The following is a 25,756-nucleotide window of genomic DNA, read 5'->3' on the forward strand; positions in this document are numbered from 1 at the left end:
TGGTGGGTGCTAAGGATGATGAGGTTTTACCCCAATATTTTGGTTTCTTTGGAGTGGAAAAAGGTAGGTAGTGAGGAGAAGCAATAGCTAGTGTATGGCAAGAACCAGTTCCACAGAATTGAGAGTTACAGGTGGATCTCAAATATCCTGCTTTTAAAGATAAATTGAACAAGTTTTCCTCTCTTTTCAACCAGGTACTCAATAGATAGAAACACAGACTTGGAACGCTATTTCAATATTGATGCCAACAGTGGGGTCATCACAACTGCCAAATCTTTGGACCGAGAGACAAATGCTGTCCATAACATCACAGTCTTGGCCATGGAAAGTCGTAAGTTATGATTTAACTCATCATAATTATGGCAACACTGAATGAAATCAAACTATGAAAAAATACTTTTCTAATAGCATTTAAGCACTTTTTTTCTTTTAATGGTATTTGTTAAGCGTTTTACTTTGTGCCAGGCACTGTTCTTAGCACTGGGGTAGACACAGGCTAATCAGGCTGGAGATGGTCCATGTCCCCATGTTCCACATGAGGCTAACAGCCTTAATCCTTGTTTTACAGATGAGGTAATTGAGGCACAGATTGGTTAAGTGACTTACCCAGGATTGCACAACAAAAAAACAGAGCTGGACCTAGAACCCAAATCCTCTCACTCCCAGATCCGTGATCTATCCGTTTGACCCTGCTACTTCTCACTTAAAATGGAGCACCTAGATCATCAGTTACATTTCTTAGCCAGAGTTCAAACTTACCTAATTTTATAAAAAAAAACTTAGCTAGGTGATTCAACAAATGAATGTTGTGACAGATAAGTTAGATACATAGGTAGATAAGTAAACAGTTTTAATTGCGAGATCAGTGTACTGATTCCCTTTTCACTAACAGTTTGCACTCATTCTGTGGCTTCAACTGCCACCTCCATGCAGCGGACTCTCAATTTTACCTTGCTAGATCCAACCTCTATCCTCCTCAATCTCATATTACCTCTTGTTTCCAGTTTGTCAGTCAATTGTATTTAATCAGTGAGCACTTACTGTGTGCTTGGAAGAGAGCAGTATAACAGAGTTGGTTGACACTTTCCTTGTCCAGTACATTTCTACATAATAATAATAATAATAATGGCATTTATTAAGTGCTTACTATGTGCAAAGCACTGTTTTAAGTGCTGGAGAGGTTACAAGGTGATCAGGTTGTCCCACGGGGGGCTCACAGTCTTAATCCCCATTTTACAGATGAGGCAACTGAGACACAGAGACATTAAGTGACTTGTCCAAAGTCACAAAGCTGACAACTGGCGGAGCTGGGATTTAAACCCATGACCTCCGAGTCCAAAGCCGGGGCTCTTTCCACTGAGCCATGCTGCTTCTCTACTTAGATATCCTGCTGGCATCACAATGTCAATATACACAAAACAGAACTCACCTTCCCTCCAAAATCCTCTCCTCCACATAGCTTTCCCATCACAGTTGACAATGCTCCCATCTTCCATATCTCCTGCAGTACATATCTTTGGCACTATCCTTGACTCCTTCTCATATGTCAACCCCCATTTTCAATCTGTTACAAAATCCTTATGGTCTTTCATCCACAGCATCTCTAGAATCTTTCTCTCCAAACATCCAAATGTTTCTCTCCATCCAAATGTTCACTATAGTTGTCCAGGCATTTGCTATAGCACATCAGGCTATAATAGCACATTGCTATTACACATCAGGCTCCTCATGGGTTTCCCTGCCTCCATTTTCTGTCCTCTCCCATCCATACTCCTGACCATTTTTCCAAAATGTTCTGCCTAGACCTCAAAAATACAAAATGGTTACCCATTCCCCTCCACACTAGGAATAAACATCTAACCATAAGTAACTCAATCAGCTCTCACCCTTGTTCATATCCACTCTCTTCTCCCACCACACCCCAGCTTTTTCTAATCTCTCCCACCTCCACAATTGAATGCCCTTTGCCTGAAACTCCCTTTGCCAACAAATCTCACAGGCTACAACTGTCCCCATCTTAAGCCCTTTCCATCACATGTCCTGCAAAGGCCTTCCCCAATTAATTTTAAATTTTCCTCTGCTTATATCCCGTAAGCTGTCATTTCAGCACCTCTGGGCAACCTAAGCATTAATCAAACAGTCATATTCATCGAGCATATTCTGTGTGCAGAGCACTGTACTAAGCACTTGGGAGAGTACAATATAACAGAGTTAGTAGACAGGTTCCCTGCCCTCAACAAGCTTGTAGTCTAAAGGGGAGCTAAAGTATAAACAAACCCTCCCCAATAGCACTTGTTCATGTGTTCACATCTCGCAAACCCTATAGTATAAATGCTGATTCACGTATATATCTCCTTGTCCTTCATTCTAGATGTAATTTATTTTATTGTCTATCTCTTTCTCTCTCCTCCACTGCAGTGTAAGCTCCTTTACGAGGAGGGCTATGTCTGCTAATTCGATTCTTCCCTTCTAAAGGCTTAGTACAGCATTCTGCACTTGGTAGGAGCTCAAAAAATGCTACTGATTGATTGGCAGGAAAGCTTCTGATTTCAATCAATCAGTCAATCGTATTTATTGAGTGCTTACTGTGTGCAGAGCACAGTACTAAGCGCTTGGGAAGTACAAGTTGGCAACATATAGAGACAGTCCCTACCCAACAGTGGGCTCACAGTCTAAAAGGGGGAGACAGAGAACAAAACCAAACATACTAACAAAATAAAATAAATAGAATAGATATGTACAAGATAGATAAATAGAGTAATAATTTGCTGTCTGAGACTCCTCTAATTTTATTCCTCAGCCCTGAAATCCTATCAAATAAATCACTTGCACAGAAATTGGATTCCAGAATGTTTAAGGGTTGTGTCTGCACTAACAGGCCATTTTGTGCTTTATTTGAAAATAAAACACTTGATACCATAGCAGTATCTCTCCATCACTCCCTCTCTCCCCTTTGGTTAGTTCAGTAAAAGGTTTCCTAGAGAAGCAGCGTGGCTCAGTGGAAAGAGCCCGGGTTTTGGAGTCAGAGGTCATGGGTTCAAATCCCGCTCCGCCAGTTGTCAGCTTTGTGACTGTGGGCAAGTCACTTAACTTCTCTCTGCCTCAGTTACCGCATCTGTAAAATGGGGATTAAGACTGTGAGCCCCCGTGGGACAACCTGATTACCTGTAACCTCTCCAGTGCTTAGAACAGTGCTTTGCACATAGCAAGTGCTTAATAAATACCATCATTTTATTATTAGGCTCCTCCATCTCTTTTAGATGCTAGACTCTGTTTTCTAAATGGGTGCAGTGCTTGAATCCCTGTGTTTGGTTTTTCTTACCTTAACGTACCCTTTTAAGTCAACCATACACACTTACATATATACACATCATCTCTTATCAAAGCTCCCCTGCACCCTTTCCAGACTTCCACAGATACCTTCTACACAAAATAGAATTTATGGATTTTGCTGAGCACTGACTATGTGCCAAGCACTTTGCTAAAGTGCTGAGGTAAATCAACCAATCAATGATATTTCTTTAGTGCTTACTGGGTGCGGAACACCATACTAAGCATTTAGGAGAGTACAATATAGTAAAGTTGGTAGGCATATTGCCTACCCATGAGCTTACAGTTTACAGGGAGTGACAGATATTTACGTAAATAAATAAATTGTGGAAACGTACATTAGTGCTTTGGGGCTGAGAGAAGGGTAAATAAAGGGTGCAAAGCTAAGTGCAAGGGAGAAGCAGCATGACTCAGTGAAAAGAGTACGGGCTTTGGAGTCAGAGTTCATGGGTTCAAATCCCGGCTCCGCCAGTTGTCAGCTGTGTGACTTTGGGCAAGTCACTTTACTTCTCCATGCCTCAGTTACCTCATCTGCAAAATGGGGATTAAGACTGGGAGCCCCCCATGGGACAACCTGATCACCTTGTAACCTCCACAGCGCTTAGAACATTGCTTTGCACATAGTAAGCGCTCAATAAAGGCCATCAAAAAAAAAGGGAGATGCAGAAGGGAAAGGTAAATGAGGACATGAGAACCTAATCCAGCCCCACCACTTGCGCATCTGGCCCCATCCGTTCATACCTGATCTAAGCACTTACCCCCTTCCTTCTTCCCTTGCTGGCCATGATCTTCAACTGTTCATTCTTCAGGGTTTTTCCTCCTACTGCTTCAAAACTTGTCCATGTCTCCCCTCTCCTAAAAATACCCTCCCTTAGCCCCATGGCTCCCTCCAGTTGCCCCGTGTCCACTCTACATTTCCCTCCAAACTGCTTGGGTGAGTTGTCTTTACTGACTGTCTCAAGTTCCTCTCCTCCAATTCTCTCCTTGACCCCCTCCAGTGTGGCTTCCATTCCCTGTGCTCTACAGAAACTGCCCTCTTAAAGGTCATCAGTAATCTCCTTTTAGCCAAATCCAATGCCCTCTAATCCATCCTAATCCTCCTCAACCTCTCAGCTGCCTTCGACACTGTCGACCACTCTCTTCTCCTGGATACATTATCCAACCTTGGCTTCACCGACACTGTCGTCTCCTGGTTCTCCTCCTATCTCTCTGGCTGCTCATTCTGAGTCTCCTTCATGGGCTCCTTCTTTGCCTAACTATGGGCATTTCTCAAGGTTCAGTTCTATTCTATTCTCCATTCACCCCCATTCCCTTGGAGAACTAACTAGCTCTTATGGCTTCAACTACCACCTCTATGGAAATGATTCCCAAATCAAGATCTCCAGCCCTGATCTCTCTCCCTCTCTGCAGTCTCATATTTCCTCCTGTCTTGAAGACATCTCTACTTGGATGTCCCGCCGACACCTCAAATTAAACATATCCAAAGCAGAGCTCATTACCTTTCTCTCCAAGTGCTGTCCTCCTCCCCTTGACTTTCCAATCATTGTAGACAGCATCGCCACCTTTCCTGTCTCTCAAGTCCATAACCTTGGTGTTGTCCTTGACTCCTCTCTCTCATTCAACATGCATATTCAATCTGTCAAGAAATCCTGCCAGTTCAGACTTCGCAACATTACTGAAATTTGCCCTTTCCTCTCCATCCAAACTGCTACCACAGTAATTCAAGCACTTACCCTATTCGGCCTTGATTACCACTCTATCAGCCTCTTTGCTGACCTCCCTCTTCCTGTCTCTGCTATCTCTCCCCAACTCCAGTCCATACTTTACTCTGCTGCCTGGATCATTTTTCTACAAAAACATTCAGTCCCATGTTTCCCCACTCCACAAGAAACTCCAGTAGTTGCATATCTACATACACATCAAACAGAAACTCCTCACCATCAGCTTTAAAGCACTCAATCACCTTGCGTCTTCCTGCCTCATCTCTCTACTGTCCTACTACAACTCAGCCTGCATACGTCACTCTAATGCCAATAAGCACTTAGTACAGTGCTCTGCACACAGTAAGCGCTCAATAAATACGATTGAATAAATGAATGAACCTACTCAGTGTACCTTTGATTTTGTGTATCTCAACGCCAACCTCTCATCCATGTCCCGTAGCTGGTCTGGAATGCCCTCCCTCTTCGTATCCGACAGACAATTACTCTCCCTACCTTCAAAATTTATTGAAAGCACATCTCTTCCAAGAAGCCTCCCCTGACTAAGCCTCATTTCATTTTTTTCCCATACCTTTTGTATTCATTCAGTCATATTTTTGAGCACCTACTGTGTGCAGGGTACTGTACTAAGTGCTTTGCTCCTTTTATTTACCTAGCCTCAGCCCCGCACCATTTATGTACATTTCCATAATTTATTTATTTATAATAATGTCTGTCTCCCCCTCTGGACTGTAAGCTCATTGTGGGCAGGGAATGCATCTGCTATATTGTTATATTGTACTCTCCCAAATACTTAGTATGGTGCTCTGCTAATAGTAAGCACTCAATAAGTATGATTGACTGATTGATTGGAAGGTTTCTTGGAGTGACCATCCGTCAGATATAAAGACGGAGGGCATTTCAGATCAAAGGCAGGTTGTGGGCGAGAGGTCAGTGGCAAGATGGATGAGACTGAGGGACATGAGTAAGTTAGCACTAGTGAAGTGAAGTGTGTCGGCTGGGTGAAGGAGGAAAGCAGGGAGGTAAGATAGGAGAGGGCAAGGTGACTGAGTGTTTTAAAGATGATATGAAGTAATTTCTGTTTGACGCAGAAGTGGATGGGAAACCATTGGATTTTCTTGAGGAGTGGGGAAATGTGAACTGAATGTTTCTGTAGAAAAAAGATCTAGGCATCAGACTGAAGTATGGACAGGAGTGAAGAGAGACAGGAGGCAGGGAGGTCACCAAGGAGGCTGATGCAGTAATCAAGGTGGCATTTAATCAATTGTATTTATTGAGCATTTACTGTGTGCAGAGCACTGTACTAAGTGCTTGAATAGGATAGGATAAGTGGTTGGATTACTGTAATAGCAGTTTGGGTGGAGAAGAAAGGTGATTTTAGCACTGTTGTGAAAGTTGAACCAGCAGGATTTAGTGACAGATTGAATATGTGGGTTGAATGAGAGTTGTTCCATATAGTCAGTTCACCTATGGTGAGATCGGGACAGACATCTCCCCTAATCTCCCAAAATAATCAGTCAGTCAATCAGTAGTATTTATTGAACACTAAATGGAGTGCAGAACACACACATAATTGGTTGGGAGAGTACCGTAGTGTTAGTAGCAGGATCTCTGCCTATAAGTCTTTCCGCAGTCTAACTTGAGACTTTCCTTGGCCATTGATCCTGCCTTCCTGCTGACTGGCTCCTACCACAACTGCCACTTCATGGAGGACTCTGAAGGTTCCTGTTATCTGTCTTTATTGTCTGCCGTAATTGACAAACCAAATCCTGCTCTGAAGGAGCAATCCCACATGAGTTCAGACAGGCAGATTGGGCAATTTGCTTCTTTCAGTTGTAAAATGTAAACTTGAGATAATAAAATGTGCAATTATACTTTTGAGCCAAGAGATTGATGATTTTGGAGGAGATGGTGATGATGATGAGTGGATAGAGTATAGGCCTAGGAGTCCGAAGGTCATGGGTTCCAATCACGGCTCCATCACCTGTCTGCTTTGAGGACTTGGGCAAGTCACTTCACTTTTCTGTGGCTGTTAGCTCGTCTGTAAAGTGGGGATTGAGACTATGAGCCCCATGTGGGACAGAGACTATGTCCAACTCTTCTTCTTCTTCAATCGTATTTATTGAGAACTTACTGTGTGCAGAGCACTGTACTCAGTGCTTGGGAAGTACAAGTTGACAACATATAGAGATGGTCCCTACCCAACAGCAGGCTAACTCGATTTGCTTGTATCCACCCCAGTGCTTAGTACAGTGCCTGGCACATTGTAAGTGCCTTAACAAATACCCTAATTATTACTAATTATTATTATTATTGACATCATTTTCTATTACTAGTTATTTTAGCTTTATTTTTATACTGAACTCCACTCACTCTTTCTCTTCCACACCTGCAACCCTTTGCATGTAGCCTTTCACTCTGTCACTTCCCAGTACTAGTAATTTCTGGTGTGGTGCATCTCTCCTGTCTAGATTCTGAGCTCCTTGAGACAGGGATTCATTCATTCAGTCGTATTTATTGAGCGCTTACTGTGTGCAGAGCACTGTACTAAGCACTTGGGAAGTACAAGTCGGCAACATATAGAGATGGTCCCTACACCACAACAGGCTCACAGTCTAGAAGGGGGAGACAGACAACAAAACAAAACACGTAAACAGGTGTCAAAATCATCAGAACAAATAGAATTAAAGCTATGTGCACATCATTAACAAAATAAATAGAATAGTAAATATGTGTAAGTAAAATAAATAGAGTAAGAAATCTGTGCAAATATATACAAGTGTTGTGGGGAGGGAAAGGGGGTAGGACATGGGGGATGAGTAGGAGGAGAGGAAAAAGGGGGCTCAGTCTGGGAAGACCTCCTGGAGGAGGTGAGCTCTCAGTAGGGCTTTAAAGGGAGGAACAGAGCTAGCTTGGTAGATGTGTGGAGGTAGGGCATTCCAGGGCAGGAGAAGGACGTGGGCCGGGGATCTACGGCGGGACAGGTGAGAATGAGGCAAAGTGAGGAGGTTAGCAGCAGAGGAGCGGAGGGTGCGGGCTGGGTTGGAGAAGGAGAGAAGGGAGGTGACGTAGGAGGGGGCGAGGTGATGGACAGCCTTGAAGCCGAGAGTGAGGAGTTTTTGCTCGATTCATAGGTTGAAAGGTAACCACTGGAGGTTTTTGAGGAGGGGACTAACATGCCCAGAGTGTTTCTGTACAAAGATAATCCGGGCAGCAGAGTGGAGTATAGACTGAAGTGGGGAGAGACAGGAGGATGGGAGATCAGAGAGGAGGCTGATGCAGTAATCCAGTCAGGATACGATGAGAGATTGAACCAGCAAGGTAGCGTTTTGGATAGATAGGAAAGGGTGGATCCTGGCAATGTTGTGGACGTGAGACTGGCAGGTTTTGGTGACAGACTGGATACGTGGGGTGAATGAGAGAGCAGAGTCGAGGATGACACCAAGGTTGCGGGCTTGTGAGACGGGAAGAATGGTAGTGCCGTCTACAGTGATAGGAAAGTCAGGGAGAGGGCAGGGTTTGGGAGGGAAACACTCCCCACAGGGCTTGGTATAGTGCTTTGCACATAGGCATGTAATAATTTCCATTAATTGATTGACTGATCTTCTAGTCCTCATTATTTCAAAGGACAAAATATTTTTTTTTACGTACACACTAATTGATTGATTGCTGTATTCACGTTGGAAGCTCATTTCTTGACCACAGTCACACAACAAAGCCCACCGCATGAGATATTTTATAGCAATGTGCTGCTGGAAATCATAGGGTGTGAAGTATAATTGATTGAAAAAAGTATGTTTGGGTCTTTTTGATTATGCATATAATTTTTCAAATTAATAATTACTACCTAGATCTCCTGCCTACCAAATTGTTAAGCTAAGTTGAAGGGTATAGACCCTTTCGGGAAATCTGACACAAGTTTCTGAATTCTGTAGAAATCCTCTGATATAAAGCCATTTCCAGTGCAGTTCCTGCTTGTCTTCATAGTCTTGGGGAGATGGCATTGATGTTTTCCCTCAAAGCTGAAACAAATCAAACATTCTGCTGAGTAAATTCAAAATTAGCAAAAGCGTTTTGTGCGAATGTAATGTCTGTCCTTCTGAATAAGAGACACACCTAACTGGATTCCAAATACCTTTATCTGTAAGGCCCCACAGCCTTAGTCATATTTCAGATTTCCGTGGGAGAGGTTTTATTTCAGTGTATAAAGAATCACACTGGCTGAGGGCTGTCAAGGAGTAAATAAAGTCACAGAATTTCTAGGTGCTCGATATTTGGGCAATTTTTTAAAAAAAATTGGTGTGTATTTAAATAGAATGTGCCAAGAGAGGGTGAGAATAAACAAACACTTACTAACCAAGGTACTTGCAATTTTGTATATTTTTTTTTTTACACAGAGAACCCTTCGCAAGTAGGAAGAGGCTATGTGGCCATCAGCATCCTGGATGTTAATGACAACCCTCCAGAGTTTGCCATGGACTATGAGACGACAGTCTGTGAAAATGCTCAGCCTGGCCAGGTAAAATGGCTACCTACCCGAGCTCAGACAGATATTTTTAGATGTTGAGTAGCATTCCTTTGGAAACTTTCCCTGCTGTAAGAGGAGCTATAAACAGATCATTGTCATTGAGCTAACACTTTGATGTGCAGCATAAACAAATATTAAAGGAACTTTCAAACTTTAGTTTACTGGAGCTGTTGAAAAGTCCTTAGGAAGGAAATCAGGCAAGAAAGAAGGCTGTTAAATATCTAAGTACTTCAGCAGTATTATAGCAGGAAACCCAGCAGACTCTGTTTGCGGATACTATTGGGCTCAGCGGGCTATAAGCTTCTCACAGCCCCAGGAATTTAAAACAGCTGATCTCATTTGGATTCATCCTGTATGTCTGTGTTGTCCAGATATCTGCTTTAATTTTGTAAATGAGACATGAAATATTGAATCCATACCTACAACTCAAAATACGTGAAATGACTCATTCATTAGAATATAGTAGGGACTGTGCATTCAGTAACTGACAATCTACTAGCACCGGCCGGTTCAATTATCAGAAGATCAATGATCAGCAGTTCAATTGTTGAACTTGGACCTTTAATCCTTATTATAAGACTTCTAGCCTTAATCAAAATGGTCTCACGTAACTGTTGCCTAACCGTAACCTAAATAAGGTTGATTTTGTTGAGAGGGGAATTCTGATATTTTTTCACATTGACGACGATGCATTCTTGTCAATGACTGACTGGTCTTCATGATAGAACGTGCGTGACGATGTGATTCAGCATCAAGGGGATTTCGATATGGTTATAATTCTTAATACTACAGAAATAATAGCAATAGTACTAGTATTATTTCATAGGCACTTATTCATGTGCCAAGAACTGTGCCAAGCACTGGGATAAATACAATACAATCAGATCTAACATAGTCTTGTCTCAAAAGGGGCCACTCCATCCTTATTCCCCTTGACCACTCAGCTGCTTTTGACACTATAAACCAACACCCGCTCCTGGCAATGCTATCTAATCCTGGCTTCACTGACACTGTCCTCTCCGGGTTCTCCTCCTATCTCTCTGGCCACTCATTCTCAATCTATTTTATTGGCTCTCCCTCTGCCTCTATTTGTGGGAATCCCTTGAGTCTCTGGATTCCCTTCTAGTCTCCCTCTACAGTCACTCCCTTGAAGAACTTATTCACTCCCACAACTCTATGCAGGCAATTCCCAAATCTACCATTATAGGGTGGACCTGTCTTCTTCTCTGCATTCTCATATTTCTTCCTGTCTTCAGGACACCTCTACTTGGATACCCTGGTGACATCTCAAAACAGAACTCCTCATCATCCAACCCAAATCCTGTCGTTCTCTGAGAATTTCCCATCACAGTAGACAACACAGCCATCGTCCCTGTCTCATAATCTTGGCCCATAATCTTGACTTTATCCTTGATTCAAATTTCAATTAGGTAATCAATCAGTCTGTCAATCAAGAGTATTTGAATCTTAGTGTGTGCAGAACACTGCAGTAAGTTTTTTGGAGAATACAATACGAGTTGATAAACGTGTTCCCTGCCCACAAGATGCTTACAGTTTGGAGAGGGAGGTTGACATACAAATACATCCCGAGGGGAAATGTCAGTGTGGTGACATGATTTGGTGACAAATTGACTATGTGAGTTGAATGAGAGAGATGGGTCTAGGATAATGCCAAGGTTTCAAGCTTGTGACGCAAGGATGATGGCATTGTTCTTTACAGTGATGGGGAAGTCATGGGGAGGATAAGGTTTAGGTGAGAAGATGAGACTCTCTTCCATTTAGTCTTCATATTCATTCTATCCCCAAATCTTATCGGGTTCTACCTTCACAACATATCTAGAATCCATCACATCCTCTCCACTGAGACCCAAACATTTCTCATATCCCGCCTTTACTACTGCGTCAGCCTCTCCTTGCTAACCTCGCTGCCTCCTGTCTCTCCTCTTTAAAGTCCATAGTTTACTTTGCTACCCAGATCATTTTTCTAAAAAAAAGTTCAGTATGTATCTCCCACTCCTCAAAAATTTCCTATGGTTGCCCATCCACCAACGTAGCAAATAGAACTCCTTATCATCTGCTTTAAGGCGCTTAATCAGCTCTCCCTCTCCTGCTTTTACCTCACTACTTTCTTACTACAACCCAATCTGCATACTTCAGTCCTCTAACACCCATCAAATCCCAATCTAATGGTACCTCAATCTTGGTTATCTACCTTGTCGCCGCTGATTCCTTGCCCATGTCCTCACCCTGCCTTGGATCTCCCTTCACCTTCTTATCCAACAGGCCACCTCTCTCTCTCTCTCTCTCTCTCTCTCTTTTCAAAGCTCACTGAAATCATGCCTCCTCCAGGAGGCCTTCCATGACTAACCTTTCTTTTTCTCACCATATGCCCCTTCCCCTCTGTGTTGCCAATGCACTTAGGTCTGTACATACTCACCCTTCCCCAGTCCTACAGCGCTTAGCTACATAGCCCTATACTCATTTCCCATACCTGTAAGTCATGTTAATGTCTGTTTCCCCTTCTGGGCTGCAAGGTCCTTATGGGCAGGGAACATGTCTACAACTCCATTATGTTATACTCTCCCAAATGCTTAGTACAGTGTTGTGCACACAATAAGAGCTCAAGAAATACCATTAACTTATTGTGAATCGTGCAATTTGAAGGTGAACTTTGATTTGTGACTAAACAATGGCTGCCCAACACCCATTTCTTGGCACTCAACATTTCTTTCTAGGTGATCCAGAAAATCAGTGCAGTTGATAAGGATGAACCATCGAATGGTCACAAGTTTTACTTCAGCTTGGCAGCCGAGGCAGCAAATAATCACAATTTTTCCCTGAAGGATAACAAAGGTAGGCACTGTGGATTATCCCTCATGAAGAGACCTCTTTTCAAGCCAGTCCCACAAACTTGGGTAGGCTGTCACCATCAGAAGTGTCAACTTTGAATTCAGAGAAGAGATAGTTCTATTTGGTAAATATTCACTGATGAGCCTTTTTTTCATTTAGCAAGGAAATGAAAATGCTTATTCAGGGTGAGGTGGACTTCTTTGCCTCGGTGGACATTAATTACACAGAAATCAGTCCCTCCAGTCATTTTTATCCATGGATTAGCTGCCTCGACAGAGCAGCTGTTAAATCATTTTAAGCCTTTAGCCAAAAAAAGGGAGGCCAAACCTTTCCATTTTTCTCCTCTAAGAGTTGTGTCTCATTTTCTGTCCATCAACATTTTTATGCCTAGGAAACGTCTGAAACCCTTTACTAAGGCCTACGCTGTATCGATAGAGTATAGAACAGAAAAAAAAACTCTACAAAACTGAAGTCAAACCTAGATTGTGTTCTTCCTTCGCTATGATTTTAGCAGTTATTTACATAGAGACCTAGAGGACACATTTCAAGTTCATTTAATAGGTTTCCTTTTTCCTCTGGCAGAAATGGATAACTACCACACATGCAAGCACACTCATGAACATGCCTTAATGTGGCTAGCGCACATTCAAATTTGATTCCATGTTAAAACTTAGTTTGAAAGGCCATCATTATAAAAGGCCTCTTTTATTATTTTAATGTGTCCATACTGCATAGATTAACCGACACTAAACTAATTTACAGATAGAAATGAATACTTGTTCAATACCCGTTCTCTCTCCTACTTAGACTGTGAGCCCCATGCGAGACAGGGACTGTGACCAACCTAATTAATTTGTACCACCCCAGCCCTTAGAACAGTGTTTAACACATAGAAGGCACTTAACAAATACCATTAACAACAAGACCAACAACAACGAGAGTGAAGGGTAAAGTGGCTAGGAATGAGAAGAGTGCTTAGGTTAGAAGTTTGTAAAGATAGGTGCGTCAGTGCTACGGGAGGCTGTCTGTTCACAACTGCTCACTCCTAACTCTAGCAGTTGGCGGACAAGTGGCAGAGCCGGGATTATTACCAGCCCTCCTGATTCCCAGCCGTGCTCTACTCAACAACGGATTCATCATCATCATCATCATCATCATCAATCGTATTTATTGAGCGCTTACTGTGTGCAGAGCACAGTACTAAGCGCTTGGGAAGTACAATTTGGCAACATATAGAGACAGTCCCTACCCAACAGTGGGCTCACAGTCTAAAAGGGGGAGACAGAGAACAAAACCAAACATACTAACAAAATAAAATAAATCATCATCATCATCATCATCAATTGTATTTATTGAGCGCTTACTATGTGCAGAGCACTGTACTAAGCTCTTGGGAAGTACAAATTGGCAACATATAGAGACAGTCCCTACCCAACAGTGGCCTCACAGTCTAAAAGGGGGAGACAGACAACAAAACCAAACATACTAACAAAATAAAATAAATAGAATAGATATGTACAAATAAAATGAATAAATAGAGTAATAAATATGTACAAACATATATACATATATACAGGTGCTGTGGGGAAGGGAAGGAGGTAAGATGGGAGATGGAGAGGGGGACGAGGGGGGGAGGGAGGAAGGGGCTCAGTCTGGGAAGGCCTCCTGGAGGAGGTGAGCTCTCAGTAGGGCCTTGAAGGGAGGAAGAGAGCTAGCTTGACGGATGGGCAGAGGGAGGGCATTCCAGGCCCGGGGGATGACGTGGGCCAGGGGTCGATGGCGGGACAGGCGACAACGAGGTACGGTAAGGAGATTAGCAGCAGAGGAGCGGAGGGTGCGGACTGGGCTGTAGAAGGAGAGAAGGGAGGTGAGGTATGAGGGGGCGAGGTGATGGACAGCCTTGAAGCCCAGGGTGAGGAGTTTCTGCCTGATGCGCAGATTGATTGGTAGCCACTGGAGATTTTTGAGGAGGGGAGTAATATGCCCAGAACGTTTCTGGACAAAGATAATCCGGGCAGCAGCATGAAGTATGGATTGAAGTGGGGAGAGACACGAGAATGGGAGATCAGAGAGAAGGCTGATGCAGTAGTCCAGACGGGATAGTATGAGAGCTTGAATGAGCAGGGTAGCGGTATGGATGGATTCCTGGCTTCAGGGGGAGGAAAAAGAAGTGGGGATCAATTCCACAAGAAATCCAGTCTCACCTGCATCTCTTTAATTACCTAGACAACACAGCGTCAATCCTCACGCGGAGGAGCGGCTTCCGAAGGCAGGAGCAGTCCGTGTTCTATTTGCCGGTGTTCATCGTGGACAGCGGCTCCCCTTCACTGAGCAGCACCAATACGCTCACAATCCGGGTGTGCGACTGCGACGCGGATGGAGTTGCCCAAACGTGCAATGCCGAGGCCTACATCCTCCCGGCGGGACTGAGCACCGGAGCCCTGATAGCCATCCTGGCCTGCGTCCTGACACTGCTAGGTACGGCCCGGCCTTTTCCCCACATTTCCAATCCCATCCACCCGTGTCATTTCTGAAGAAGCCCTTGCAGTCCCATCCGTGCGATTGAAAAGCTCCACGTGTTAATGAAGCTTCTCTTCTGCTTTGTGTAAAAATAACTCCTTGTTGAGCTAATGCTTCCCCCTAATGTAGGGTTTGTATCTATTTTTGAGCCTGTCTTTTATTAGGTATTTCTCTGTGAAGGCTTTGCTACAGGAGAGCAATTCCTCGGCCAGCCCCTTTTGCAAATGAGAGCTCACCTCCTCCAGGAGGCCTTCCCAGACTGAGCCCCCTCCTTCCTCTCCCCCTCCCCCCCTTCCATCCTCCATGCCTTACCTCCTTCCCCTCCCCACAGCACCTGTATATATGTACATATGTTCGTATGTATTTATTACTCTATTTATTTTATTGTACATATTTATTCTATTTATTTTATTTTGTTAATATGTTTTGTTTTGTTTTGTTCTCTGTATCCCCCTTCTAGCCTGTGAGCCCACTGTTGGGTAGGGACCGTCTCTATATGTTGCCAACTTGTACTTCCCAAGCGCTTAGTACAGTGCTCTGCACACGGTAAGCGCTCAATAAATACAATTGAATGAATGAATGAATGAACTATGGGCCACGGGGCCGGTCGGCCTGCAATAGAGGTCTCCCAAGAGTGCATTCATTCAATCGTATTTATTGAGCACTTACTGTATGCAGAGCACTGTACCAAGCGCTTGGGAAGTACAGGTTGACAACATATAGAGACAGTCCCTACCCAACAGGGGGCTCACAGTCTAGAAGGGGGAGACAGACAACAAAACAAAACATATTAACAAAATAAAATAAATAGAAGAAATATGTACAAGTAAAATAAATAAATAGAGTAATAAATCTGTACAAACATATATACAGGTGCTGTGGAGAGGGGAAGGAGGTAAGGCAGGGGGGGATGGGGAAGGGGATGGGGGGAGAGGAAGGAGGGGGCTCAGTCTGGGTGTATTGCTGTTTTGTTGTTTGAGACTGTGCTTCAAAGGTTTCTGGCATCATTTATTGTACCCTCCTGGCTTCCCTTTCATTTCACCTGATAGCTGCTGCTTGGGTGTCAGATGGTTATCCATTCTCCTCTGCATCTTGTCCAGTGGAGCTTGGCAGCAATGAGCATTGCCTCAGTGCCCGTGTACTGACTGTGCTCCTGACCTCGTCCTTGGTAATCTTGTGGTACTATGTGAAGTTCAGCAGAGACGCTGAGGCCCTGAGGACATTTGTCCCTATCTTTGGAATTGGCTTTCAGCCTCACTCATGTCCGGTCTCCAACAACACACTTGAGTTTACAGTCAGAGCTGAAGAAACCCAGAAATGTGGCTTTCTGCCACTTGAGTTCTTTGAAGCCTTTCTCCTCACATCGTCATTCTCCCTCCTAAAATCCCTGGTACTAAATGGCCTTCACAATTAGGCAATGATGGTTAATGATGGTATGTTATTTATTAATTTTACTTGTACATATTTACTACTCTATTTATTTTATTAACCATGTGCATATGGCCCTTCAAAGCCCTACTGAGAGCTCACCTCCTCCAGGAGGCCTTCCCAGACTGAGCCCCCTCTTTCCTCCCCTCCTCCTCCCCCTCCCCATCCCCCCCGCCTTAGCTCCTTCCCCTCCCCACAGCATCTGTATATATGTTTGTACGTATCTATTACTCTATTTATTTTATTTGTACATATTTATTCTTTTTATTTTATTTTGTTAATATGTTTTGTTTTGTTTGTTTTGTTCTCTGTCTCCCCCTTCTAGACTGTGAGCCCACTGTCGGGTAGGGACCGTCTCTATATGTTGCCAACTTGTACTTCCCAAGCGCTTAGTACAGTGCTCTGCATACAGTAAGCGCTCAATAAGTACGATTGAATGAATGAATATAGGTATACTTCTATTTATTCTGACGGTTTTGACACCTGTCTACATGTTTTGTTTTGTTGTCTGTCTCCCTCTTCTAGACTGTGAGCCCGGTGTTGGGTAGGGACCGTCTCTATATGTTGCCAACTTGTACTTCCCAAACACTTAGTACTGTCCTCTGCACACAGTAAGCTCTCAATAAATACGATTGAATGAATGAATGAATAGAACAGCAGGAATAATGGGAACAAACCTGAAGCAGAGTTGTTCAGGCCTGAAAATGCCAAGCCTATTTATACACATTCTTTGTATGAGATCAATCAATCACTCATTCAATCAGTGGTATTCATTGAGTGCTTACTGTGTGCAAGGTAATCAATCAATCAATCATATTTACTGACTGCTTACTGTGTGCAGAGCACTGTTCTAAGTGCTTGGGAGAATATAATATAACACAGTTGGTAGACATGTTCCCTGCCCACAACAAGCTTACGTTCTATTTATATTAGGATGAAGAAGCAGCATGGCCTAGTGAAAAGAGCCTGGGTTTGTGAGTCAGGAGAACTGGGTGTGAATTCCAGCTCTGCCACTTCTCTGCTGGGTAATCTTGGGCAAGTCAATTAACTTCTCTGTGTCTCAGTTTCCTCATATTCTCCCTCTTTCATAGACTTCAAGCTCATGAAGGACAGGCACCGTATCTAACCAGACTAGCCTGTATCTTTGGCTTGTGGAAACAGCATGGACTTGGGAATCAGAGGTTGTGGGTTCTAAACCTGGCTCCTCCACTTATCAGCTGTGTGACCCTGGCCAAATCACTTAACTTTTCTGTGCCTCAGTTACCTCATCTGTAAAATGAGGATTAAGTCTGTGAACCCCAAATAGGACAATCTGATGACCTTTTATCTACCCCAGCACTTAGAATAGTGCTTGGCACATAGTGAATGCTAAACAAATAGCATCATGATTATTCTTATTATTACCCCAGTTCTTGGCACATAGTGCGTAACAAATACCACAGTTCATTATCATTATTATTGTTATCACTATTACCATTACTATTATTATTCCAAGGTATGGGGGACACGTGCAACAAAATTCATTTGTACTTTTCAAAATTCAGATAAATATTATCAAAATCGAGCTATTTCCCTAGCAGTATGCAGAGGAGCTTATGTTTCCTTGGATAAACATTTGAAGACAGACTGTTCCTGTTAAACAAATGTTTGTTTTCAGATAACATACACAATTCAGGGTAGGATGGGCTCCTTTTAGTGCACTTTTCAAACATTTATAGAACCCAGTGGTAAGAAAGTAGAAAGTCCTAGTGTTGTAACCCTGGTGCCCTGTTTGCTCATTCTCTCTCACCTCTAGAACCCAGCCAATTTCTGATTCATGCAAGGCCCCATCTGACCATCAGTAGTGACCATTAGGTGCCCGCTTGTGGCCACAACTCTAAATCAGCTACGGTATTGTGAAACTAATCCAAATTTTTGAACAGAGATCCACATGTTTGATGAATCCTCTCAAGACTGGCTGTTTTAGAGGTGTCTTTACCGAGCAATTATTCCATTTCTCAACTCTACTAAGCCTTGATTTTGGCCTTCCTTCTGAACAGTGGACAAGGCTGGGGGAGGAGGTGGGTGGAACAGACTCCAGCCCCTTCTGCTACAGGACCACCCCTCTTAACTCTCACCTCCCCACAAACCACCCATTTACCTCCAATTTTCCTGGACTTGGAAGCCTGAATTCTGAGCAGGTTATGTCTCAGCTCAAATTCAATGTTCCCAGTATCCTGTGCCTAGAAAACAGCTTAAGTCCTTGAGGAGGGGCTAGATAATATATTCCCCTTTCCCTCCCACTTGCTTGCAGTTTATTATAGGACTTTGTTCTTACCTGCTTCCATGAAAGGTATGGAAATTCTGGAAGGCTGTTTAGGGGAACAAACACCTCTGTCCACTCCTTCCCTAAACGTCAGCAATCAGATCTAATTGGCCTGCTGTGTTACCTTGGACAAGTCATTTGGCTTATCTACGGCTCAATTACCTCAACCAGAAAATGGGGATTAAATACCTCTTCTGCTCCCCCTTAAGATAATGGGCTACATGTGGGACAGGAACTCTCTGTCTGATCAAGAGCTTTGTACAGGACTCTACACACAGCAAGTGTTCAATAAGTGCACTGCATTGCATTGTATCGACCACAGTGTTTAGTGTTCAGTAAGTGCTTAAAAATACCATTTAGGAAGAAAAAGAGGTGGCGGGGGGGGGGGGGGGGAGAGAGAGAGAGAGCTGGGAAGGCTGAGAAGGGAATTTTTGAAAACAAGGCCAATATCCAGGGGAATTCATTCAATCGTATTTATTGAGCACTTACTGTGTGCAGAGCACTGTATTAAGCACTTGGGAAGTATAAAATGACTGACTATGACAGAAGGTCAAGAAACACCATTCATTCCTTTGATTCAATTTTTCACTAATATTACTGTATTGGGGATGCCCTTGAAGCATATATTTCTTGGTATAGTAAAGCCAGTGTTTCTTAGCATGGCTCAGTGGAAAGAGCATGAGCTTTGGAGTCAGAGGTCATGGGTTCAAATCCCGGATCCTCCACTTGTCAGCTGTGTGACTTTGGGCAAGTCACTTCACTTCTCTGGACATCAGTTATCTCATCTGTAAAAATGGGGATTAAGACTGTGAGCCCCCCGTGGGACAACCTGATCACCTTGTAGCCTCCCCAGTGCTTAGAACAGTGTTTTGCATATAGTAAGTGCTTAATAAATGCCATCATTATTAATATTGTAGGGGAGACTGAGTCTCAACGGCTAATAACAATTAATTCAATCAATCATTGAATCATATTTAGAGCAGAGCACTTCACTAACTGCTTTGAAGAGCATGATACTTAATAGACATGATCCTTGCCTTTGAGGACCTCACAATTTAGTACTTAATTCATTTGCTATAGACTGCAAGCTCATCATGGGTAAAGAACGTCTACCAAGTCTGTTGTAATTTACTTTCCCAAGTACTTAGTATGTTGCTCTGCACACAGTAAGTGTCCAATGAATATCATTGATTGATTCGCTCTGAATATTCTGCACAAGATATAATAATTACGCTAGCTTTAAGATGAAATGAGACTTTTTTCTCCATCTCATTTTCTCCAGTAACCTATAACATTTTTATCTCTTAAAAGAATGCATAGTGCTTCAGTATCTCTGCGGCTTAAGAGTAAATTATATCCTCAGTAGATGAGAGATGCATACACTGTGCCAGTCCTTTTAATCAGGATAAATATTAATTGTCAATTTATGTCACCATTTCCCAAAAGGCACATAGCGATTTACAGAAACCAATATTAACTGAGTGGAGCCATCCCATCTGCAGCCAATGAGGAAGAGTCTCTTATGGAAGATGATCAAAGAGGAACTGGTTTTTAGCTCCTTTGTTTAAAAATGTATTCCTAAAATATGCGGAGTTGAAATTCCCGGCACTTTTTATTGTGGCTTAGTTCAAAGAGGCTTTTTACTGCACATTAAAATTGAAGCAGAATTACAGTAAAAGTTTACTTTTTGTTGTTGTTGTTCTTCTCTTTTAAGCCCAGTTCAAAAATCAAGAACCTACAGTAGTCCCTCTGGCCAATATATTTCTAGTTCAGCTGTGATTAATTAGACCCTACCTGCTTTATAATAAATGTAATAAGACTTGCTTAGGAGCAGAGACTCCTCCACATACAACTCCCTATCTGTCAGCTATTCTCATTTATAAGCCAGTGATTTCCTCTCCTTTGTCCAGTTCATTCATTCATTCATTCATTCATTCAATCGTATTTATTGAGCGCTTACTGTGTGCAGAGCACTGTACTAAGCGCTTGGGAAGTACAAGTTGGCAACATATAGAGATGGTCCCTACCCAACAGTGGGCTCACTGTCTAGAAGGGGGTCCAGTTGGACATGAAGAGTTGCCCTCTTTTTTGTGTAATTATTCATTTTTAAAAAATCATCTTACTATCATTCTGCTGGGACACCTGAGGTAAGGGGCTCGTTAGGAAGTGGGGAAAAGGATTTACATGTTGCGAAAAATTATGTGTCATAATTCAAGGCTCTGTCCTTGTTCCTGGTGTCCCCATGGTGAATCGAAAGGCTTCCACATCTCTTGGAACGACTGACATAATTGACACTAATGTCACGAAAGCACCCATCTGATCAGACAGCTCATGTCGGCTGATGTTTTCATCCCTTTCACATTGTAAGTGTGATTGATCAGACAGGTCCCCTGACACGCACAGCCGACAATTGGTGGCAAGACTTGTTCCCTACTGGATTGACTCTGTCTCCCCCTTTTAGACTGTGAGCCCACTGTTGGGTAGGGACTGTCTCTATATGTTGCCACCTTGTACTTCCCAAGTGCTTAGTACAGTGCTCTGCACACAGTAAGTGCTCAATAAATACGATTGATTGATTGATTGATTAGGTGGATCTCCCAAACACTTCCAGTCTGCTGTGACTGGAAGGAGTAAATTTTGAGTGGTGGTGTTTGTGCTTGTGAGGCGTGGCAAGAGAAATTTTGGCAGGCTACCCTTCCTCATCACTTTCTCATTTGGGATTGGAATTATCCATGCCATAGCGCTTAGAACAGTGCTTAGCACTTAGAACAGTGCTTTGCATATAGTAAGCACTTAATAAATGCCGTCATTATTGTTATTATTATTATAGCAGGCTAGGAACAGCTTCCTTACAAGCCAGTGAAGTGGAAACACCTGCTCAGGGAATTTGTAAGAAAAGGAAGCTCATTTTATTGAGCTCTTTGGGGGCCAGTTGGATTTTAAAAACTAAGTATTAAGTTTTAGTATTAAGTATTAAGCACTTAGTACAGTGCTCTGCACACAGCAAGCGCTCAATAAATATGATTGAATGAATGAAGTATTGATGGAGCACAAGACTAGCATTGATAAGCAGCATGGTGTAGTGGTTAGAGCATGGGCCTAGGAATCAGAAGGTCATGGGTTCTAATCCTGGCTCGGCAACTTGCCTGCTGTGTGACCTTGGGCAAGTCATTTCACTTCTCTGTGCCTCAGTGACCTCATCTGTACAATGGGGATTGAGACTATGAGCCCCATCTGGGAGGGGGTACTGTGTCCAACCGGATTTGCTTATATCCACCCCAGAGCTCAGTACAGTGCCTGGCTCATAGTAAGTGCTTAACAAATGTCATTATTTTATTATTATTATATTATTATTATATTATTGTTTCTGTTTTACTATATTTTTGGGTGGGTGGGACTAGATCATAGAATATCCTAATTGCAGTAAACAATTAAAATCAGAAGATGACATGAACTGCATGTGGAGGGAAAAGAGCGGAACATGCCTACCAACTCTGTTCATTCAGTCATTCAAATGTATTTATTGAGCACTGTACTAAGCGCTCGGGAAGTATGATTCAGCAACAAATAGAGACAATCGCTGCCCACAATGGGCTCACAGTCTAGAAGAGGGGAGAAAGACAACAAAACAAGTGCTTAGTACAGTGTTTTGTACACAGTACACACTCAATGAGTACAACTGAATGAATGAATAAATACCATGCTAATAAATACCAGTCTGTCTCTTTCCACCTTTCTGAGGTTCAATGATCTAAACGACAAAAATAATAATAATGATGGCATTTCTTAAGCACTTACTATGTGCAAAGCACTGTTCTAAGCACTGGGGAGGTTACAAGGTGATCAGGTTGTCCCATGGGGGGCTCACAGTCTTAATCCCCATTTTACAGATGAGGTAACTGAGGCCCAGAGAAGTTAAGTGACTTGCCCAAAGTCACACAGCTAAGTGATTTGAACCCATGACCTCTGAGTCCAAAGCCCATGCTCTTTCCACTGAGCCACGCTGCATCTCTAGGTTAGTGGGTTTCAGTGTTCATTCTGATTTGGTGCTAGCTCTCTCTATGTCCTTGAGCCTGATACTTTAACTCAGACAAAATGCAATGGAGTGATATGTAGATATTGAGGAGATTTGGGCTAGAATAATGCACTGAGGCTGTCTATGCTGATCCGTCATTGAATAACTGCTCATCTGACCCCTTAATTTTCCCTGGGTACAGAGATGTTAGCAATGCAGATTTCCTTTGAAGGGGTTTTGTAATAAGTAACATAGAAAAAGATCTTAAAGCACCTAAAGTGTGTTATAAATTTCTAATACAGGTAATCTGTGCTTTCTACTAGTTAATAAGTAGACTTTGATTTGCGTATGTGAAGGTAGAGGAGGACATCAGTAAAGCCTTTAAGAGAGAGTCAATGCAAAAAACAATTAATCACTTTTCAAGGACATCACAACTTGTTTTTTCTTAATACTTTCCTAAGTCAGAGAATCAAATTGCTGGAAGGAAAATTGGGAGGTCATCTAATCCAGGTCATTTTTTCCATTGAATTTTAAACTCATACTTGCATCCACCTAATAGGTTCACAGTATGAAAACGGGAAACAAACAAAGAACACTTTGACTAATGCACGTAAAAAAACCCTTAACCAATGACCACCAAATGTGACTCATATTATGCTGTAAACAATGTTTAGAATAAGTAATTGAAAGCCTTTAACATAGTCTGCTCTGAAAATTATATGGCAATTTCAGGAAGCATAATTTATTTTTTGGTTTGCACCTCACAGACACAATACTAATTGCTTTTATAATAACTGCTCTGCTGAACAGTATATTATTCGGTATTAAGCCAACAATGGCAGCAGGGGTATATCTTCTTCCTTAGAACCACAGCAACCTTTCAGAGTAAACTCTGTGCCTCTGAACAAACTCTAGATTGTTTTGGCTATATTTCTAACTCTATTGCAAAGGTTGAAAAGTTACAATAATTCAGGGAAAATGCTGGAGAGGAAGAAATTCAGTCCAAAGAAATATGAGGATTCACTGATATTACCCAAGGGTATGTCGGAAAAGGTAAGAACATTCAATGAAAGGAAAGGATATTTCAGATCAATATATAGAAGAGCTTCTAAATAGCTAAAAACCATTACAATGGCTGTGGTAAAGACATCCATAGAAATTTTCAAAATTGATCTAATTACAATATTTTTGATCTTATGTCCTAAGGGATATAATTATATAGGGTGTATGCAAAAGGGATTAATCATCCTCTGAACTTCAGCTCTGCCTTTACTTTTCATTCATGAGAAGCAGCGTGGCTTAGTGGAAAGAGCACGGGCTTGGGACTCAGAGGACGGGGGTTCTAATCCCGGCTCTGCCACTTGTCTGCTGTGTGACCTTGGACAAGACACTTAACTTCTCTGTGCCTCAGTTGTGTCATCTGTGAAATGGGGATTAAGAAGGTGAGCCCCATGTGGGGCAACCTGATTACCTTGTATCTACCCCAGCACTTAGAACCGTGCTTGGCACATAGTAAGTGCTTAGCAAATACCATAATTATTATTATTATCATTATCATTATTATTTTGGTGAAGCAGTAATTGCACAAGAGATACAAAAATGCCCACTCTGTAAATAATGGGCAATGAATGGAACCACAAACATCATTTTTCTAAGTTAAAAAATGACATTGTCATTTTTCTGCCTCTCTGCTGGACACACAAAAATCTCTCTTTTTTTATTTTAATCACTTGATTAATTAGGTGGAAAACATTCTTCTTAATCTAGGAATTATCTCCAGAATCCCTGTGGAGCAGTTAATTCTTGGTCTATGTAAAGGTTAAAATTTGTTTCTAGGAGGCCCAAGTGGCGTGAACGAATACCGTCTCACACGATCAAAATCAAAATTGTCTATCCTCCTAAAATATTCTGTATTCTTCGAGGAAAATTGAAATTTACAAGACTAACCCCCAAATAACATGTGTTTTGTCTCTATTTTTATTGTATCATGGGGAAGACATAGTTAACTCAGTATTGTTCCTTAGTGAGCACTAAGTGTCTCAGTGGAAATCTCTGCCTGGCTGCAATGGGAAAATATACTCACATTTGATTAAAGAAAAAAAGTAGTTGCTTGAAATTATTTATTTATTTGTTTAAAATTTATAATTGTTTCATTTAAATTAACATTTCCTTCCCCTCTAGACTGTAAGCTCACTAGGGGCAGGGAATGTCTCTACAAAGTCTGTTATATTGAACTCTCCCAAGTGCTTAGTACAGTGCTTTGCACACAGTAAGTACTCAGTAAATATGATTAATGGATAATATCGTGGACATAAATGATAGCAGACTGACATGAGGGTTTGAAGGAAGATTGAAGAGAAGAAAGACAAGGACTGAGATGACAAACTTAGATTATAAACAGAAAACATAATTTAATTTTACCTCAAAACAAAGCAAAAAAATGACAGTAGAACCTACCAGCAACAAAAGCCAATTCTTCAACCCAGTTTATAATTTTTAAAATTTCGAAAAGTCATAATTCAAATGTTTCGAATCTCCTTTGCACACTAGATGTGTCACTAACAATTATCCGTTCAAATGAATCTATTTCATTTCTTTTAGATGCTTTGCCAAAATACAGGTTGATATAGAAGTAATTCATATTCTCAGGCCATCTGCTAATGGAACAGTTATTATGTGCATTGTAATAGTTGCACTTTGTACCATTTATTCACCTCTCCCTCAGCCCCACAGTTCTTATTTACCTATCTGTAATGTATTCATATTAATGTCTTTCACCCCCTCTAGACTCTAGACTGACTGCTTGATGTGGGCAGGAAACGTCTATCAACTCTGTTATATTGTACATTCCCAAGTGCTTAGTATACTGCTCTGCCCAAAATAAGTGTTCAATAAATATGATTAATAGATGAATGAATGAATGAAAACAATTGAATAAATATATTTTTGAACAGATAAAATTTCCACACCATTTTTCTCCAACTTAAGTTTTGCAGTCCTTTAAGGTGCCAAGGAATCAGAAGTTTAGGATTGTGTTTTGAAATTCACACTGCATTTTT

At 42.0% G+C, this 25,756-nt stretch overlaps 1 protein-coding gene across 2 annotated transcripts in view; it reads left to right on the forward strand.

Annotated features, from left to right (window-relative positions):
• The window catches only part of CDH7 (cadherin 7), a 175,913-nt gene that overhangs the window by 147,349 nt on the left and 2,808 nt on the right, over positions 1–25,756 (forward strand). For both annotated transcript variants that reach the window (XM_038746940.1, XM_038746939.1), the window contains exons 8-11: positions 195–331; positions 9,449–9,570; positions 12,315–12,432; positions 14,656–14,907. In XM_038746940.1, the coding sequence (XP_038602868.1) occupies positions 195–331; positions 9,449–9,570; positions 12,315–12,432; positions 14,656–14,907 (629 nt within the window). The remainder of the gene's footprint in view (positions 1–194; positions 332–9,448; positions 9,571–12,314; positions 12,433–14,655; positions 14,908–25,756) is intronic.

This window comes from Tachyglossus aculeatus, chromosome 5 (assembly GCF_015852505.1).
Source record: "Tachyglossus aculeatus isolate mTacAcu1 chromosome 5, mTacAcu1.pri, whole genome shotgun sequence".
Taxonomy (NCBI): Eukaryota; Metazoa; Chordata; class Mammalia; order Monotremata; family Tachyglossidae; genus Tachyglossus; species Tachyglossus aculeatus.